General features: G+C 44.2%; 1 protein-coding gene across 1 annotated transcript in view; it reads right to left on the reverse strand.

Moving 5' to 3' along the window:
* Positions 1–20,872, reverse strand: part of ptprz1a (protein tyrosine phosphatase receptor type Z1a) — a 113,140-nt gene that overhangs the window by 15,694 nt on the left and 76,574 nt on the right. Inside the window, exons 14-25 of the mRNA XM_083663296.1 lie at positions 15,799–15,937; positions 15,223–15,308; positions 13,680–13,765; positions 10,078–10,098; positions 8,317–8,413; positions 7,902–7,984; positions 7,139–7,273; positions 6,529–6,663; positions 4,721–4,884; positions 3,165–3,300; positions 2,754–2,900; positions 1,750–1,840 (exon numbers count right to left, since the gene is read on the reverse strand). Of these exons, the coding sequence (XP_083519422.1) occupies positions 1,750–1,840; positions 2,754–2,900; positions 3,165–3,300; positions 4,721–4,884; positions 6,529–6,663; positions 7,139–7,273; positions 7,902–7,984; positions 8,317–8,413; positions 10,078–10,098; positions 13,680–13,765; positions 15,223–15,308; positions 15,799–15,937 (1,320 nt within the window). The remainder of the gene's footprint in view (positions 1–1,749; positions 1,841–2,753; positions 2,901–3,164; positions 3,301–4,720; positions 4,885–6,528; positions 6,664–7,138; positions 7,274–7,901; positions 7,985–8,316; positions 8,414–10,077; positions 10,099–13,679; positions 13,766–15,222; positions 15,309–15,798; positions 15,938–20,872) is intronic.

A 20,872-nucleotide genomic window follows, 5' to 3' on the forward strand; every position in this document is an offset into this window, starting at 1 on the left:
ATAACTACTATACTAACTAACTATACTAACTACTACATAACTACTATACTAACTATACTAACTAACTATACTAACTAACTACTACATAACTACTATACTAACTAACTATACTAACTAACTATACTAACTAACTACTACATAACTACTATACTAACTAACTATACTAACTAACTATACTAACTACTACATAACTACTATACTAACTAACAATACTAGCTAACTACTACATAACTACTATACTAACTAACTACTACATAACTACTATACTAACTAACTATACTAACTAACTACTACATAACTACTATACTAACTAACTATACTAGCTACTGTTCCCCCTAGTTCCCCTCCCTCCCGAACAGGCGCCCCGACCAACCAGAGGAGGCCCTAGTGGAGCGACCAGGACTCATACCCTTAACACTTTCAGTGCCACGGCCCTTGGGCAAAAGGTTGCTTGCTGTGCCACATAGGCCGCAATGCATTTTAAAACAGTCATATAATTTCTTTAATAATTACTATGTAAACACTGAACACGCACAAATAACGATGAGACTCTCTTCTATCACCTGCAAAAAAAAGTTTATTGATCCCATTTTCCGTTCTTTAGTTATGAGCCGGAGAAGATAGCTTGATTGAACGAAAAAAAGAGCTTTTTTTCTACGAGCTGAGATAATGAGCCTTTTGTGAAATTAAACATTTCAAGCACATCACTGACTCTGAAGCTAATTTTCTGATGTAGTCACACCTCAAAAATAATTTCCTTCAATAAAACAGTGAAGGCAAGGGAATTTTGTTTGGAAGAATAATATTTTTAGCTGAAACCAGCAGCGCTGGCGCCTGCATGCGCTGCTGGTTGCAGCTTCTTGCTGATCTTTTGCTGCTGGTGGGCATCGGATATTCTGGCTTGCGTTTGCCAACCCTGTCCTGCTGTCTGGGTCTGTGTTGTGTACTTGGCTCTGCGTGCCCACCTCCCCCCCTCCTCCTCCCCCCCCCCCCGTTGTGGGAGGAGTGTCTCTCTGCTCTGCTGTTTTCTCGTTTTCTCTGCCTGTGCTCAGCACTGAAAAAGTCTGCTAGATCCTGCTTTTTTACAGCCGCGTGTACCAGCTCCCATGCTTCGAGTTGAGAATAATAACAAATCCACGGCTGATCATGTGTTGCAGCGGACACGGAGGCTGTTGCAGCGGACATCGAGGTGCTCAATTGTGATAGCAGATTGGCTGCTGCAGGGGCACAGCTAAACGTTGCTTCAATGAAGCCGCTGCATACGGACGGATGCGATGCGATTTCCTTCCCCCCAATGACTTCTTCTGTGTGTTTCACTCCACGTTCTCTCATCTGGAGAGCGCTGTCGCCACCTAAGGGTTCTGTAAAATAGGTTAGACACATTCAATACCTCTGAATATTGTAAGAGGCGATGTAAGAGGCATAGATCGACACCCCCCCGTCAAAAAAAAAAAATCGAGTTATGACGCCATTTGGCGTCGCTGGCACTGTACGGTAAATTTCTAATGACGCCATATGGCGTCGCTGGCACTGAATGTGTTAATCAGGCTTCCCACCCGCAGACACGGCCAATTGTGCCTGTACGTATGGACGCCCGACCAAGCCAGAACCCGGTAACACGGGGGGTTCGAACCTGCGACCCTCGCCATGTGTCACATTTGTGCCAAACATCCCAGAACATCCCAGGCATCTGAGCTGAACGGACAACAAACAGAACCTTGAACAGAAGTGAGGCAGCGGACGACTCACCGGGCATCAGACAGGCGGCTCTGTTCTTGCTGCGGTTGCAGTCTTTCAGAGCAGCAGAGTCACACTGCTTGGTGCTGGACTGACAAACCAACTGTGGAACACATCAAGTCTGTTAGAGACCATTCACAGCTTCACACACAGCTGCAATATATGCAACTTCTTTCACGTTAAAATAACGAAATATCTTCCAGGTTCGACATGGGAGTGGACCTCAGGGATTTCATCCACCATTTATTTTCCCATAGATATTTCATAAAATGCTTGTAAAATAGTCTTACTTAGTCAAACCAAGCAATTCAGCTCTATTTTACAATCAGGAGAGACCATAGAACATTTCACTTGGACCAAAAATAAATACCTATCTTTTTTCTTTCTTTTTTTTTAGTTTATGGAAGAATTGTATGTTTTTCCTGTTGTTTTTGTGTTTTTGCTCATGGCTCCTTCACACTCAGCAGAAAGCTCTACTTGCCTGACACGGCCGGTCTCCATTTCGCCAAACTGGGACCATGCCGGCTGCATTCTACTGCATGTAGTACACTGACAGGTACCTCATATACAACCTCACATCAAAAAATCACAACTATCCATTTAAGCTGAATGGTGACACCCAATATCCATATCGATAGCCATATTACCATATCCAAAATCTAAGACCATATCTTGTCTCATACTGTATCTCCATATTACCATATCCAACATCTAAGACCATATCTAGTCTCATATCATCATATTATCATATCCAACATCTAAGACCATATCTAGAGTAGACCATATCATCATATTATCATATCCAACAAGACCATATCTAGACCATATCACCATGGGTTACACTAACATTACCATACGGTTCAATGAGATGAGCAGATTATTTAACGTGAACGATGAACCATATCGTGATATATATTGATATCGGGGGCGGGGGGGGGAGGGTCCTTACGATTATCATGATATTGATTTGAACCACGTCGCCCAGCCCTAAAGCCGTATAGGCACTGCACACTCACCGTGAACTGCTTGTGGAGGCGCGTGGTGCCGGAGGCCTCGGGTGTCAGCAGCTCGCCCACATACCGGTGCAGCTCAGCGGACGCCACCTCTGTCTCTCCGGCCAAGATGGCTTCCACCAAGGCATCGTGGATGAACACATACTGTTCCTACGTGGGGGAAGAAAAATATCCAGTCGTTATTTTTCATCCTCGGGTTACGAGCTTGGAAAAGTGGCTAGGGATAGGAGCTAGGACCCTGGAGTCCAAGTGGACGTTTATGCCAAATTTGAAGAAACTCCTTGAAGGTGTTCCTAAGATATCGTGTTCATGGGAATGGGAGAAAAATAATAAAGGGTTGCCTCTGCACCCAGAGAGCGAGCCCCTCCCCTCCTGTTAAACCCTCCCACTGTGTGAACCGTGGTGACCTCTGACCTCAGTCTGGACCAGGTAGTTCCTCTGTGTGCGGATGTGCTTTAGGAAGCCTGTGATGTTGACGGTGCCTTCGTCCCTCATCTGTCTCAGCATGCTGTCCAGCACGATGTAGGTCCCCGTCCGGCCCACGCCCGCACTGCACAGAGGGGTCAACACGGGACAGCCAGAGGTCACAGACAGGTCAACACGGGACAGACAGAGGTCACAGACAGGTCAACACAGGACAGACAGAGGTCACAGAGAGGTCAACAAGGGACAGCCAGAGGTCACAGAGAGGTCAACACAGGACAGAGGTCACAGAGAGGTCAACATGGGACAGACAGAGGTCACAGAGAGGTCAACACAGGACAGACAGAGGTCACAGAGAGGTCAACAAGGGACAGCCAGAGGTCACAGAGAGGTCAACACAGGACAGAGGTCACAGAGAGGTCAACATGGGACAGACAGAGGTCACAGAGAGGTCAACACAGGACAGACAGAGGTCACAGAGAGGTCAACAGGGGACAGACAGAGGTCACAGAGAGGTCAACACAGGACAGAGGTCACAGAGAGGTCAACATGGGACAGACAGAGGTCACAGAGAGGTCAACACAGGACAGACAGAGGTCACAGAGAGGTCAACACAGGACAGAGGTCACAGAGAGGTCAACACAGGACAGACAGAGGTCACAGAGAAGTCAACATGGGAGATTGATCCAGCATGTCGCTGGCATCATTTATTGTCGGTCCCCATCTAAGTACAAACAGACAGCGTTGCAGGCTAGCTAACAGAGTGTGGCTAGGCTAGCTGCGTTGCAGGCTAGCTAACACAGTGTGGCTAGGCTAGCTGCGTTGCAGGCTAGCTAACAGAGTGTGGCTAGGCTAGCTGCGTTGCAGGCTAGCTAACAGAGTGTGGCTAGGCTAGCTGCGTTGCAGGCTAGCTAACAGAGTGTGGCTAGGCTAGCTGCATTGCAGGCTAGCTAACACAGTGTGGCTAGGCTAGCTGCGTTGCAGGCTAGCTAACACAGTGTGGCTAGGCTAGCTGCTAGCTGCAGGATGTGGTCAGTATGTTTGCCTCCAGTGAGGAGAAGGCACAGACACTTGGCCAGCTGGGCCAAGGCGTGGCAATTTATAGTCCAACCGGTCATGTGACTCCAGTCACGTGACTCACCTGCTCTAAGCACTTGAGGTTTATGTCCCCAGTCTGCTAGAGTCTGCTACTAGAGTCTGCTAGCAGACCATTGTGGTCACCACAATTTATTTGACCACATTTATTTTGTGTGTGTGTGTGTGTGTGTGTGTGTGTGTGTGTGTGTGTCCGATACATATCTCAATACAAACGTGATGATAAGCATGGTGAGATAAGGAGATCATCACTACTGATGTCAGGTGAGTGGTGTGATCCCACCTGCAGTGCACCACCACCGGCCCCGTGTCTTCCGCCCTCATCTCACCTGCAGTGCACCTCCACCGGCCCCGTGTCTCCCGCCCTCACCTGCAGTGCACCACCACCGGCCCCGTGTCTCCCGCCCTCACCTGCAGTGCACCACCACCGGCCCCGTGTCTCCCGCCCTCACCTGCAGTGCACCACCACCGGCCCCGTGTCTCCCGCCCTCGTCTTAGCTGACTTGCGTACGAAGCTGAGCAGTGGCAGGGCGTACTCCGGGACACCCATGTCGGGCCACTGAGTGTAATGATACTGGGTCACTGTCCGCTCGTTGCTCCGCCCCTTCTGGGAGCCCTGTGGATTCGACGAGAGGAAACAGGAAGCGATCAACAGGAAGTTATCTGCTGGTTTCAGTCTCTCAAGGTCAAACAGAAAAATGTACTAACTAAGGTGGTTAAAGTCGAGCTGAACCCAAGAATGACTTTTCTTTTCTTTTAGTTCAAATACCTGGGTATGCAGTGCACCTATTTAATAATGTATGCAAAACAAATCACAACAATCTAATTTATTTCGTTTTTCACACTTTTTCACATCAAAAGTTCATTTTTCAAGATCTCATTGATAACAGTAATTTACAGTTTGCTGACGTCACCTTGTACTATTACATTTCTACCCCATTTCAACCAATCATATCACGACATGCAGCTGTCAATCAAATCTTCATTTCTGGATAATTTTCTCTTCCAAATGAAGTCGAAAATGGCGCCTAGTGCCTGTCATCTGGCAGAATTCATATCCCATAAACTAACTACTAACTTGGCCAATTGTTAGAAACATGGATAAAAAACAAAAACTATAATCTCTAAGAATGCAAAGAAATGTAACTCGCTCGTTAAAACGCGCATTCCAGGGATATCGTATCGTTATAGCAGCGATAATGGCGCGCGCATCCGAGAGCTTGGTTGTCAGGGGTTGCACCTCGGAGATTCCAGGCCGACGTGCTGCACTCTCCGCTCGGCAACACGAAGGCAGCTGGCTGCCTGCGGGTCGCTGATCTCCACTCCTCCCGTCAAAAGGCTCTTCCCGAGGGGAGCGCCACAACATTGATTTGAACACACTCGATTTGGAGGCGGAACACGCCAGGATTGGCCAAAGCCCAATCCAGTCCCCAGAATTGTCAAATAAAATCATCGACATGATACTATGACCCGCCTCTCAACCTGTCATCTTAGACAAACTATGTTTTCAGTCTGAAACGGACTCATTATGCACATGACGAACAGGTTCAGTTCGACTTTAATGTCTGTAACAAAATGACTGGCACTACTCGGGTAACTCTGCAGGATCTTTACGACGAGCAAGCTTGTAAGAAAGCTAAATCCATCCTGTCTGATTGTCCCCATCCCTTACTTCCACCAACAGCTTCAGTTTCTGCCATCTGGTTTCCTCCTCAGACTTCCACCAATCAAAACCAACAGATACAAACACTCCTTCACTCCCTCTGCCATCTCCCTCTTCAACTCTGATGAAAAGGTAGCCATTGCTGGTGTTGCTATTTACATTTGAATGCACTTTACACTTCACTGTGTATGTTTTATTTATTGTTTACTTCTACTGTGTATGTTTTTATGCGTTTGTGTTTTATGTGCTCTCTGCTATTGCACAACCAATTGCCCCATTACGGACAAATAAAGTTCTTGAATGTAGAGTTGCAGCAGAATGGACCGTTTGTGTTGTACTTTGAAAATGTAAGATGTTTAAAGAATCAAATTGTATATTATCAGCATTATGAAAGCATTATTTTATACATTCAAACAGCGCGCCACATACTTCCTGGAACTATGGTCGATGATGCTAGAATGGACTGGCCGGAGGGAACCTAAGCCTGCCTCTGACCCTAAACCCAACCAATCGTCACTCCTCATGTCCCCCCGGCTAACCCGTTCTAGCATCGACCTGGAATGATCTGGGTCACATGACATTTTGAACTGCGCTGACCTTTTTGAGGTGTGTGTTCCTGAGGGCGAAGGTCCTCTGGGTGTAGTAGGCCAGCACTCTGGTGTTCCTCACCGTCACCAGGAAGCTGCCGTACTCCTCCTGGCTCTCCATTGGCCAGTACTGGTCACACTTCCTCTGAGGAGGCACCACATTCAACACCTCAACATGTTATGGAGATATTCTCAAAATGCTGTATACCCCCATTTAAAGCTGCAATAAACACCACTTCATTACACACAGTGTTGTGTGTAATGTACTGTAGTAATAAGTCTAACAAAAAATTCATTCTGCATTATGATTTTTTGGGCTGTGCCAGCTGCCTCTCTGGGTGGCACAGGCACACCCTGGCACACCCATGGCTACGCCAGAGTCGCCGACTATTCGGGGTCACCCCTACTATTTTCCATCTTTGAGAGATGAGAATATAGTCATCATTTACACGGTTAAATGAATTCCAGATGTAGCTTATCTCTCAATTAAATTTCCGAATCAGTGTATTCACTAAATACAGTAAAGTCTTCAGGATTTTGTCGCCTTGGTGGTGACGGAGGCATCGACACAAACACAACAGTCGTGCAGGCTGTGGGTCGACGTGTATGTGGTCACTCACTCGGCCTTTCTCCACCAGGTTGGTGATCATGACGATGGTGCTGACGTTCTGCTCCCACACCATCCTCCAGAAGTCCTCTGTGCTGGACTTCAGAGGGCCCTGAGCCGCGATGTAGGAGCGCCGCGTCTTAAAGCCCTGAGAAGACACGTCAACACCTTCACATACCTACATCCAGTGGTGGAGAACATACTTAAATCCATCATAATAACACAACGGAAAAATACGTGTGTGTGTGTGTGTGTGTGTGTGTGAGAGAGAGAGAGAGTGAGTGAGTGTGTGAGTGAGAGAGAGAGAGAGAGAGTGAGTGAACAGAATTGTGTTCTGCCACAGCTATGCCATTCTACATACGGACTTCTTTCAGGAAGTGTAAAGAACAGCTAACGGAGCTGGATTTTTGAATTGGGTCATTAGGGGTGACTAAATGGGCAAAAATGAGTCAACACAGGTTCAGCACCATGGAGAGCTACATTCGTTAGCTACTGATGGAAGACACCTGAGTGGAGGAGCATAGCTGAGCAGAGCTGGAATCAGCCAGGGAAGTGGACTATGAAAACCCTCTGGTAGAGAGAGAGGAGAGGCTGCATGCCAGCTCTGTGAGCGACGCCTGACCAAATGGCCAGTCACACAGGGACCAGTCACACAGGGACCAGTCACACAGGGACCAGTCACACAGGGACGGGTAGGCAGCTAGTTCAGTACAAGTCAAATGAAAAGTAAAGGAATCAATAAAAAAAGAGAGAGAGAGAGAGAGAGAGTTCCTCACGTCAACATAGTTTGCGTTGATGTAATCTCCAGCCTTTCCTTCTTTGCTGCCCTGGGGACAGAGGTGGACTCGGCTGTGGTCGTCTGAGGGTGCAGACAGATGGAGAGCAGGTGGACAGACAGACAAGCAGAGAGCAGGTGGACATACAGATAGACAGAGAGCAGGTGGACAGACAGAGAGCAGGTGGACAGGTGAGATTCTCTTTGTTTGACCAAATCTCCTGAAGAGAAAGGTGACAAGATGGCAGCATCACCACAACAACATGCAGACATGGCCGTGTTTATTCAACCCAGGCAGCAGACATGTCTGCAAACCACAGAATGTATGTTATGTAAACCAGTATGCTATAAAAAATAAACGTTGTTGTTGTTATTATTAAAATTAATATGTCAGGGTTTTAGTTGATCATACTCACATGCCAGGATGTTGATATATCGGTTTTTACCCTTGTTGTCAGGATGGTTGGAGCTGTCCGTGGTCATGCCCATGTCCACCATGCACGCCTGCACCTCCTAAACACACGCACAATTATAGTCATGTCCACCATGCACGCCTGCACCTCCTAAACACACGCACAATTATAGTCATGTCCACCATGCACGCCTGAACCTCCTAAACACACGCACAATTATAGTCATGTCCACCATGCACGCCTGCACCTCCTAAACACACGCACAATTATAGTCATGTCCACCATGCACGCCTGCACCTCCTAAACACACACACAATTATAGTCATGTCCACCATGCACGCCTGCACCTCCTAAACACACGCACAATTATAGTCATGTCCACCAGGCACGCCTGCACCTCCTAAACACACGCACAATTATAGTCATGTCCACCAGGCACGCCTGCACCTCCTAAACACACGCACAATTATAGTCATGTCCACCATGCACGCCTGCACCTCCTAAACACACGCACAATTATAGTCATGTCCACCAGGCACGCCTGCACCTCCTAAACACACGCACAATTATAGTCGTACCCCTAAAACCAACCCAACCACAATGTAAAGTTGAAACAAAACGCATTTTATGTTTCTACAACTTTGGCATCTTATGTTAATGCAAACCACTTATAGTACAATCTCGACGTGAATTTGAAAACAAACATGTCTGCATTTTACTTTTCTGCAAACCTACAATCTCGTAAAAATAGCTAATATAATAAAAAGAAAAGCGGTGGTTCATTTGAAAACCCGGGCTCCTTTCCAACGTTAAACCCAAATGAAACAACTTTGCTTATGTTTAAGCAAGTAAGCTTGGTTAAGTTTAGGATTATAGTTTGGGTTAGGCTTATATAACAAAAATGAAATTCTCGAACACGTGTTTAAGCCCTCCCTCCACCACCGACCACAACGCCCTTACTGGACACCGTGCTATTTCAATAGGAGACTCTATGACGTTGATGTACACATAATCTACAAATGTTGATAATATGCGATGTGATTTTTGGTTCTAATACGTGATATTCTACATACCCATGGTTGCAGAAATGTACAATGCCACAGTTTTATTCTGGACAGCAGGCTGCTAGCAGCAGGCTGAGATCTAGGGCTGGGTAATATAATCGATACGGCAATATATCGCAATATTTTATTTCCCGATACTGTCTCGATATTTAGACGCCAAGTATCGATATAAAAAAAAAAAAAAGATGCAGGCCATGCCAGGCCTCTGCATCTGGTGATTCCCACCCCTAATCGATACTGTATCGATATTTCCCATATGGATGTTTTTGCACAGCCGTGTGGTCAGTGACACAATAAGAATACTTTTTATGTCAGTGCGTTCAGTAACACACTCAACACTCAGTAGTTTTGACTCAATTTGTTCACTAAGTTATCAGTATAAAGTGATGTACATATTGTTAGACTATCGGGGTGGTACACAGTGTGTTGTATCTTTAGCTCTATTATTTAATTTTGAGTAAATTGTCTAGAGTATTGCAATATATCGCAATATGTATTGTATCGCAATGTATCGTGATACAATCGTATCGTGAGGTCCTTGCCAATACCCAGCCCTATCAGTATCAGACACAAAACACAGCTACACATTCACATAAACACTGAGACCAGACACACAACACAGCTACACATTCACATAAACACTGAGAGACCAGACACACAACACAGCTACGTGTCTAGCAGCGAGGGGGCGGAGTCTTACCTCGTAACTCTCCTTCAGAACCTAACGGCGTGCGGAGGCAGAGAGCGCAGCCGGGATGTCCCGCCCACCCACACACAGACAGACAGACACACACACACACACACACACACACACACACACACACACACACACAGACACAGACAGACAGCCAACCAAAAGGTGCAAAAGCAAAATTACAAGATGCACAAACATTTGACACACAGTTCACTTCAGCTAAGAGACCATGCTACTGCCACCAGTTAAAGGAGAATTCCTTCTTCTTTTTTTTTACAACCTGGACCTTCTTTGCAGCTTAATTGGTTTATGTTAAGCAAGTTCAAGTTAAACTTTATTGTCCCAATGTCCCATACATTGAAATTCAGGTGGTCAAGGTGCAAAACATGGTAACACTTTACAATACTGTAGCACAAAAACGAATGTAGTTACTAAGCAACGAGTCAGGAACAAACCACTAGTTAATAGGTAGTTCCTTAATGACTCTGAATGAGATCCTTAATGGTAGTTACTTAAGAACAGACTATTAGTTACCATGTTAACGAACCAGTAGGTAATGCTTACTTGCTTAAAAACTTTTTTTAAACATTACCTACCATTTCGAACTGCTAGTTCATGAATAGTTAATAGGTAGTTCCTGAATGACTGAATGAGATACTTAAAGACCCCCTAAAGTCATGTTTCAAGGTGTATATAAAATATTCTACTTTGAATAATAATTTGTGTCTGATGGTTTTCCCCCCCAAAAAAGTTAAATTATCTTATTAAAATCCTTAAAATGACTTCTCCCTACTTCTGCCTCATTAAACAATCCAAAGCAACCAATCAGGGTGATCTAGAAGCTAACTAGCCAATCACAGCATACAACACGGGCTTTCAACACATTCTCACTCCCATCTCATGACAAAGTGATGACAAGAAGGGTTCCTGACCGACCTGCAGTATATGACGAGTTGGGAGTGAGAATGTGTTAGGGCTTTAACTGCTGAATACTGGACAGGGATTGGCTCTAGGATTCGTGATGAATAGTTAATAGGTAGTTACCTATTAACTATTCATGAACTAGTGGTTCGTTCCTGACTCGTTCCTTATTAACTACGCATGTTTTCGTGTTACAGTATTGTAAAGTGTTACAGTGTTACAGTGTGTTTTTGTGTTACAGTATTGCAAAGTGTTACAGTGTTACAGTGTGTTTTTGTGTTACAGTATTGTAAAGTGTTACAGTGTTACAGTGTGTTTTTGTGTTACAGTATTGTAAAGTGTTACAGTGTTACAGTGTGTTTTTGTGTTACAGTATTGTAAAGTGTTACAGTGTTACAGTGTGTTTTTGTGTTACAGTATTGTAAAGTGTTACAGTGTTACAGTGTGTTTTTGTGTTACAGTATTGTAAAGTGTTACAGTGTTACAGTGTGTTTTTGTGTTACAGTATTGTAAAGTGTTACAGTGTTACAGTGTGTTTTTGTGTTACAGTATTGTAAAGTGTTACAGTGTTACAGTGTGTTTTTGTGTTACAGTATTGTAAAGTGTTACAGTGTTACAGTGTGTTTTTGTGTTACAGTATTGTAAAGTGTTACAGTGTTACAGTGTGTTTTTGTGTTACAGTATTGTAAAGTGTTACAGCGTTACAGTGTGTTTTTGTGTTACAGTATTGTAAAGTGTTACAGTGTGTTGTTACAGTGTGTTTTTGTGTTACAGTATTGTAAAGTGTTACCCGAAACATGAAAACACATAAAACATAAAAACATAAAAGCACATTTAGACTCAAATACATATATGCCACATATATGGTGGTCTGCCTCTGTCCAGTGTACACCACACTAACACTAACTGCCTCTGTCCAGTGTAACACCACACTAACACTAACTGCCTCTGTCCAGTGTAACACCACACTAACACTCCCTCTCCCTCTCTCCCATGCACACCAGTAGAGGGAAACACATCACTAGTATGCAGGTGGTTGCCATAGTCCTAACTATTGACAATAAAAAAGAACAAAGAGCTATCAAAACTTGCGTTGCCTTTTTGTGCTGTCTCGCTCATCTAGCAGATGGAACAAAGGACTTGCTAAACCGGATGGTTCTGATTTTCCTTTGTAGCATCCTTGCGTTGCCCCGGTGACTAAGTTGGAACTTTATGCGTAGAGGGTGAGCAGGGTCATTGAGGATCTGCTCGGCCGCGCCCAGAATCATAATCCATTATGAGGTCAGTCCGGCTCAAATAAATACGGGCAGCCATCAAAATCAAATGCACCGTCCATATTCTCCAAATCAGGAAAATATCCAGTCATCCTACGCTGTTAATGTAATGAAAGCTGCCCGGCAGCAGTACCACTGTGGCAGTAGCCTACTGCAGCAGCAGTACCACTGTGGCAGTAGCCTACTGCAGCAGCAGTACCTCTGTGGCAGTAGCCTACTGCAGCAGTACCTCTGTGGCAGTAGCCTACTGCAGCAGCAGTACCTCTGTGGCAGTAGCCTACTGCAGCAGCAGTAGGCTACTGCCACAGCGGTATTGCTGCAGGAGGCTACTGCAGCAGCAGTACCTCTGTGGCAGTAGCCTACTGCAGCAGCAGTACCTCTGTGGCAGTAGCCTACTGCAGCAGCAGTACCTCTGTGGCAGTAGCCTACTGCAGCAGTACCTCTGTGGCAGTAGCCTACTGCAGCAGCAGTACCTCTGTGGCAGTAGCCTACTGCCGCAAAGTAGCTAAACTAATGGAGTAACAACTGTATAATGGCATGGTCATGCAGCTCTGTCAAACCACATGACATGAATGTGGATGTGTCTCAGTGCACACCATGCAGCTCAGTGACATCAGCAAGCAGACAGCCACCCACAGCCCTCCAACACACACACACATCACAACTATAAACTGCATAACTCTGTCCTGTAAAGCATGTGTGGTGTCTTTACTTAAATCACTTGTAAAAACACACTTTTCCATCTTACCCATTTTTTTAAACTGTGATTTGGTCACATCATATTTTAGTTTCCTACAAGCGCTTTTAGCGACTATTTCCCCCCGAAACAAACACAGGAACGCCTCTGTTTGGCTGAACGGACGCTGAAGAAGCCGTCCATCCAGGAACAGCCACAGTGTCTTGTCATCAAAGCGGATGGCAGACAGTTAGCTAAGCCCTTTTCATGTTCATGTAGATGGATTCAACAGTGTGATATAACACAGTGTTTCTCAACCACTGGGTCGCGGTCCACACATGGGCCCTCTAGGCCAGAGGTTCTCAAATGTTTTTCAGCCAAGGACCCCTTATAAGATAGGAAAATATACCGGGGACCCCCTCATTCTGATTTGTGATTTCGGGCTCAGCTTGTTTCCACGCTAACGTGCTTGACATTTAAATTGATAGGTTTGTCAGATTAGAATGTAATCCATGAACCATTTTAGATTTAAAGCATAACATATTTTCGTTGAACTATGAAGCTTTTGCACACACAAAAAGTCCCCCCCCCCCTGAAAACTTTTCGCGGCCCCCCTGGCAAAGTGCCATGGACCCCTATTTGAGAACCACTGCTCTAGTGGGTCCACACATTCTAACAGATATCAGATAAGATCTGATCTAACAGATATCAGAGAAGATAAGAGTGAGATGGGGGACCTCAAACTCTCTGGAGAAGCCCTGGGTTTGGTGCAGCTCAGCGACCCGTCTGACGAACTCCTTCACAGGAACCGGCTGCTGCTCGTCTGACAAGAGGAGAGAAATATCACCGATCAACACAGATGAGGAAAATAGACACATTCTTTACTTAAGTTCAGTTACTTGTATAAAAACAAGACTGGTAAAAGTAGATAGTAGATACTGTTCAACTTGTTTACTCAAGTGAAAGTATACAAGTTTTGAAATATAATAAAGTATAAAAGTATTTCTATCAGCTGTTTCTGTGCAAAGCTAAGTCATATTGATATAATTCGAAGACTATTAAACTTAAAGGCCCCCTAAAGTCATGTTTTCCCACAGAAACAAGTGAAATTATCTTGTTAAAATCCTTTAAATGTCTTCCCCTCCATCTGCCTCATTAAAAATTCCAAAGCAACCAATCAGGGTTATGTAGAACATAACTAGCCAATCACAGCATACAAACAAGGGTTTGAACTGCTGAATACTGGACATGGAATGGCTCCAGTAATTTGTGATGTCATGAATCATGCTCGTTGAAAATGGCCTTTTCAGTGAGCAGAGAAACTTTCCACTTTCAGCAGACGATTGTGGACGAGCCTATTTCTAGTAGTTGAAAATGTCTTAAGCGAGTTTGTCCTCAGGGACCCGAGTTTCTCCATACGTATAACCGAAACCATGTCTGGGGAGGGGGACTTCCATTCCTTCAGAATGAGTCTCTTGGCGACGGTCATCCCCTGCGTCAGAGACTGTTGCACAGCCGTAGGGAGGAGCAGCCGAAGATAGGCGAGTTCCGCCTCCAACTGAAGGGTTATTTTTTAGGCCATAGAGTACCAATCAAATATTTTGGCCCAGAATCCGGATAGTGAAGACTGTCTGTTATTCATAGCAGTGGTCTGCTATTCAGAAATAACAGACCGCACAATGCTGTATCAGAATAGTGTGTGTGTGTGTGTGTGTGTGTGTGTGTGTGTGTGTGTGTGTGTGTGTGTGTGTGTGTGTGTGTGTGTGTGTGTGTGTGTGTGTGTGTGTGTGAGAGGCACACCATGTCTTTCATTGTAAAGGCTTTTGTCAGACAATATTTGTTTGACTTATCTGTGTATGGATGTCACTCACAGGCACCCTGAGGACACACACGCACATGCACATGCACACACACGCACGCACACACACACACACACACACACACACACACACACGCACACACACACACACTGTTGTCGGCCTCACCCTCATCCTTTCAGGTGTGGAATGATAATTCCCTGGTTCTTTCAGCTCTTTAACACACGTTTCTACAGGTTATTTTCAGTCAGTTTCTTTCTTCTAAGGTCCCAAGCTGCTGCTCACAGTCACATACCAACAATAATAACACATAATGCAAGAAGAACAATGAACCAAAGTCCCACACTCACTTGGACTTCAAATGAACAGCGTGCGTGCGTGCGTGTGTGTGTGCGTGTGTGTGTGCGTGCGTGTGTGTGTGTGTGTGTGTGTGTGTGTGTGTGTGTGTGTGTGTGTGTGTTACCTGTGGCTGCTACAGCAGTCTCGACAGAGATCACTCTGGGCGATGTGCTGTCTTCAATGTAGAAATGAGCGGTCTGGAAACAGTTCCTGCAGACCAAAAGAGCACAGACATCTTTAACTACAGCTGGAGAATACACCGCTTCTGCTCATAACTTTCAAAATGACTGATGGAGAAGCATATTTTTGTGTGTGTGACACTTTACTGTACATAGGCTACGTAACTTCTATTGTATTCTATTTCATTGTATGGAACAGTCCTATGCCTCTTATAATGTTTGATGTTTATGTTAATATTTTTCCACGCTGAGTACGAGCAATTTCCCAATCAATTAATAATCAATCATGTTTTTCTGATTCTGATTCTGATTAAAATCCCCAGTGTTTTCCAGAATCCCAGACATCAGCCGCTGCACTGCGAGGACTTCAGCATCGCCTTTTTCCTTTTGAACCTTTATTTAGACAGGGGGAGTCATTCTCTCTTTTTCAGGAGCGCAACAAATCTGATCTGAGAAACAAATCTGATTTGAGAAACAAATGGGATCTGCCTGCTATGTGAACAGAGATGAACAGGTCCTACCTCCAGTAGATGAGGATGCCGATCAGAACCAGCAGACCCAGGAAGGTGAGGGTGGAGACCACAGCCAGGGGAACCACTGCCTTCCTCTCCCTCTCCCTCACCAGAGACACCCTGGACTCATGGCTGCTGTTGCTGGCATCTGGAGAGAGACATAGGTAGATACAATAGATAGGATAGATAGATAGATAGATAGATAGATAGATAGATAGATAGATAGATAGATAGATAGATAGATAGATAGATAGATAGATAGATAGATAGTTAGATAGATAGATAGATAGATAGATAAGATAGATGATAGATAGAAAGATAGACAGATAGATAGATAGATAGATAGATAGATAGATAGATAGATAGATAGATGATAGATAGATACAATAGATAGGATAGATAGACAGACAGACAGATAGATAGATGATAGATAGATACATAGATAGATAGATAGATGATAGATAGATACAATAGATAGGATAGATAGATAGATAGATAGACAGACAGACAGATAGATAGATGATAGATAGATACATAGATAGATGATAGATAGATAGATGATAGAGAGATAGATACATACTGTAGATAGATAGATAGATAAGATAGATAGATAGATAGATAGATAGATAGATAGATAGATAGATAGATAGATAGATAGATAGATAGATAGATAGATAGAATAAACTAGATAAAAACAAGATTTGAGTTTTGCTGCTAAAAACATTTCTCGAAAGCGGAGAAGCTCTGGAGGCAGAAATAATCTGATTGGTTGAATTAAGGTCAACTACTTTCACGACAAAGAAGGAACTCATCAAAATATGAATCAAATGTTAAAGTTGGAAGGTCGGCCACTTTTATGACTTTTGAAGCGTCTTCTGAAAATCACGTAAGAAAACCCCCGTTTACATGTACGCTTTGAAAATCAGAAAAGTGTTCCTCATTTGAAGATTTCTTGCTGAACACAAACTTCGCTGTTTCATAAACTTGTGTTAACCACAGACCTTATTTCATTTAACCGAAATTCCCATTTTACAAAAATCTCATTGGCCGGGTTTCCCAAAAGCTTCTTAGCGCTAAGAAGCTTCTTAGACCCCTCCCGTGGAGCCTTAAGAAGGGTCTAAGAAGCTTCTTAGCGCTAAGAAGCTTTTGGGAAACCCGGCCATTGACTTTTACACCTACGAACCAGCAGTGCAGGGACTCCTGGGTAAGCCTACAAAAAGCCTCATCCCTGCACTACTCTTTTCAGACCCCAGGAGGGAACGAGCCAAACAGGCAGCGCAATGTGACTGAACCTTGAATGATAGCAGACAGCTGACTCTGACCTCATCCACCTGCTCTGAAGCTTCTGTTTCACCATGTGAATGGTTGGGTCACCATGTGAATGGCTGGGTCACCATGTGAATGGCTAGGTCACCAGGTGAATGGCCGGGTCACCATGTGAATGGCTGGGTCACCATGTGAATGGTGCTGGGTCACCATGTGAATGGTGCTGGGTCACCATGTGAATGGCTGCGTCAGGCCTGCTGACTAGTACAAACTGACATGGGTGCATCTGAATGGCTGGGGCAGCATAGAGACACTGCGGAGCGCGTCATCATTCAGAAACCACGCCCATGCTCGTGTGCATGGTCGCGTGTTGCACACAAAGATCATATATACGGAAGATGAACACTCCAACTTACTTCATTGACAGCAACATCCACATTTTTCTTCTCGCCAATTCTCAATGACTTCCTTGTTTTTTTTTGTTGTCAGAAGTACAACAAATCTTTAACTGGCGTTTTTTTACATTTGTTGTCTGCACAGCCCACCACCACACAACAGCTTTTAGATATGTTTAATTCAAGGAATATGACGCTGGTGTGTGGAAGTGAACGGAGAGCTTTCCCCCATGATGGGCGTGGCCTATTTCATGCAGTGTCTCTATGTGAATGGCTGGGTCAGGCCTGTTGACTAGTACGCTATTTATAATGCAGGCGTTTTCTGCCCCTTTCTTTTGCATGTTTTTAGCAGGGGGTTCCTATCTGGAGGAAACCCCAGGGCAGCACGGGCAGAACATGCACACTTCACACAGAAAGGCCCTTTTTGACGAGCCCACCTGGGCCGTACGCACTGAGGACATGGGAATGGGGACACACCCTCAGCGCCCACAGCGTCCCAGGCAGGAATCGAACCCCGGACCTTCTTGCCGTGAGGCGACAGCGCTACCACTGCGCCACCGAGCCTTGTGCTCTTTCTACTCTCTGCCGTTCATCCATCCAGCAGATCTCTGGTTGCTTCTCAGAACCTGGTCACACACGGCCAGTGATAAGGGCAGAGAAAGAGCCTGGACTGAATGGGTCTACTCAAAAACGCTCAAAAGGTTATTTGTGTTTTGGTACAGAGTGTGAAGCAACAAGGTAGGTGACTCAAAGTGATGAGAATGAAAGGCAAACACTGTGAAACCTCGATTGATAGTCCGGTTTGAAAAGATAAGCTCAGAATGTGAGGCATAGGGACGGTTACTGACATGGGAATAAACATAAACTGGGCACAGCAAGGTAGGGCTGCTTCTTAAACCAGAGGTTCTCAAATAGTTTTCAGCCAAGTACCCCTTATTACAAGATAGAAAATATACCGGGGACCCCCTCATTCTGATTTGTGATTTTGGGCTACGCTTAATTGTTTCCACGGTAATGTGCTTGACTTTTAAATTGATAGGTTTGTTAGATTAAAATGTAATCCATGAACCATTTTAGATTTAAAGCATAAAATATTTTCGTTGAACTATGAAGCTTTTGCACAAACAAAAAAAGTGTTGATTTGACCCCTGGGGGGTCCCCGGACCCCCATTGGAGAACCAATGTCTTAAACAACTCACATCAGGGCCAATGTTCTCACTAAGCTGATCATTCGTTTGTTTGGTGGGAAGGAGGAAAGTCCGCACTCTCAAATTAATTACTAATGTGGTCGTGCAAACGTCCCTCGTTTAATAATAACTGTTTATAATTAATATGACTGTTAAGTAATGAATAATGTGGTCATCCTTTTGTTGGATTTGTGCACAAAAGTCTGCATGAGTTTAGAGTGGAGTGGGCAAGTTCTTGATTCTTTCTTTGGTGCATAACCAAGTAGGAAGGTTTGAAACATTTTGCAAATTCAGTGAAAAATGTTACAAACACAATGCGTATACTAGGGAGGAACACTGCTGTACTGTTAGCTTGGGCTAATACAGCTGTACTGTTAGCTTGGGCTAATACAACTGTACTGGTAGCTTGGGCTAATACATCGAATATAATTCACGAGCCTGCTTATGGAGCATTGGAGACTGCATGCAGCGTGGATGGAAATGTTTAGCACCTCCGACAGTATCTGGAACAGTTTAAGCCTGAGAAGAGTTTTGCTGCCCTCTGGTGGCCATGCATCGACATGTCACACTGTCTGGCCCTGTCTAGATCAAAGAGATTCAAGATTCACGATTTGTATTCAACATTTGTTTTCTAATTCTAATTTATTCTAATTATATTCTATTTTATTCTTTAGTCTAACATCTGGGTAGAAGTACAATCGGCGCAGCCGTATCAGTAGAGGTAGGTAATAGTAGGTGTAGCATCTCTATGCTTGTTGAGGACAAACTGAGTTTCTGAAACTGTTGTAGAGGAGTTTGCATGTCAGCCAGTGAATTTTAACACCAGAAAAGACTAAGCACAGGGCTTTTCTTCAGCGGATACAGACAAAAAGTCACAGAAACAACAGAAACAGTTGGAGTGGACTCAAATGCATGCGTCAACCACACATCTTCTAGACATACAATGACCTAGCGCTGCACATGTCTGAAGTAGCTCTACTCTGCCAATTTCTTCACATGGACATTCCTTAAACTACATAGAGTATTTCTTTCTTAATTGACATAAGAAGTGGCTTTAGAGCACGACATGTTAAGATATCAGAATGTGTCTGGCTCCGGATAAATGCAACAGAGGTGGGACTGAATTGTGAAGGAAGTAGAGAAGAGACCAGAAGAGACATTCAAGTGATGATGATGATGATGATGATGATGATGATATTATGGGGATCCTACTGGTGACTTTTAACCCCTGATGTGTTTTTCAATGGTCCCCAAAATGAAAGGGCCAGTTGTAGGTAATAAAAAAATACATATTTTTCCTTTTACCTGGGTAAAGAAAAGGGGAGAAAGTGCTATTGGATCTGGATGGTTTTGGTGTGAGTTGTGAGTTTTGGACATATCGACCATAGAGAGATGTCTGCCTTCACTCCAATACAATGGAACTGGATGGCACTCGGCTTGTGGTGCTCAAAGTGCCAAATATACGTTTGAAAAACAGCAACAACAGCAACAACAGTGCCATCCAGTTCCATTGTATTCAAGAGAAGGCAGACATCTCAAGGGCCGATATCTCCAAAACTCCAAAACCATCTAGATGGATAAATAGCACTACAGGTAAGAGGGAAAATGTGTATTTTTGGTTTTGAGGTTAAAGGGACAGCTCACCCTAAAATCCAAAATATATATTTTTCCTCTCACCTGTAGTGCTATTTATCCATCTAAATGTATATCGTTTGGGGATAGTTGCCTGGGTTTTGGAGATATCAGCTATAGAGATGGCTGCCTTCTCTGCGGTACAATGGAACTGGATGGCACTCGGCTTGTAGTGCTCGAAGCACCAAAAGAATACATTTAAAAAACTCAACAGCAATGTAGGAACTATTTTCTTTTATAGTCTCATGTAGAAACTAGCTAGCAGCTAGCGGGTGTAGTTCGGTCAAAATAAAACAGTTCCTCCATGAAACTGCTCATAACAAGGTCTGTGGATTATCTTGAGTAACCGGGTCATGATTTCTGGAAAGAGTCATTGCTGTTGAGTTTTTCAAATGTATTTCTTTGGCAATTTGAGCACCACAAGCCGAGTGCCATCCAGTTCCATTGTATTGGAGAGAAGGCAGAAACTCTGCGGCCGATATTTCCAAAACTTAGGCAACTAACACAAAACGATGTAGAATCTACATTGTAGATAGATAGCACTACAGGTGAGAGGGAATATATGTATTTTGGATTTTAGGGTGAGCTGTTCCATGTTTTATC

This window comes from Poromitra crassiceps (genome assembly GCF_964638095.1).
Source record: "Poromitra crassiceps genome assembly, chromosome: 30".
NCBI classification, from domain to species: domain Eukaryota; kingdom Metazoa; phylum Chordata; class Actinopteri; order Beryciformes; family Melamphaidae; genus Poromitra; species Poromitra crassiceps.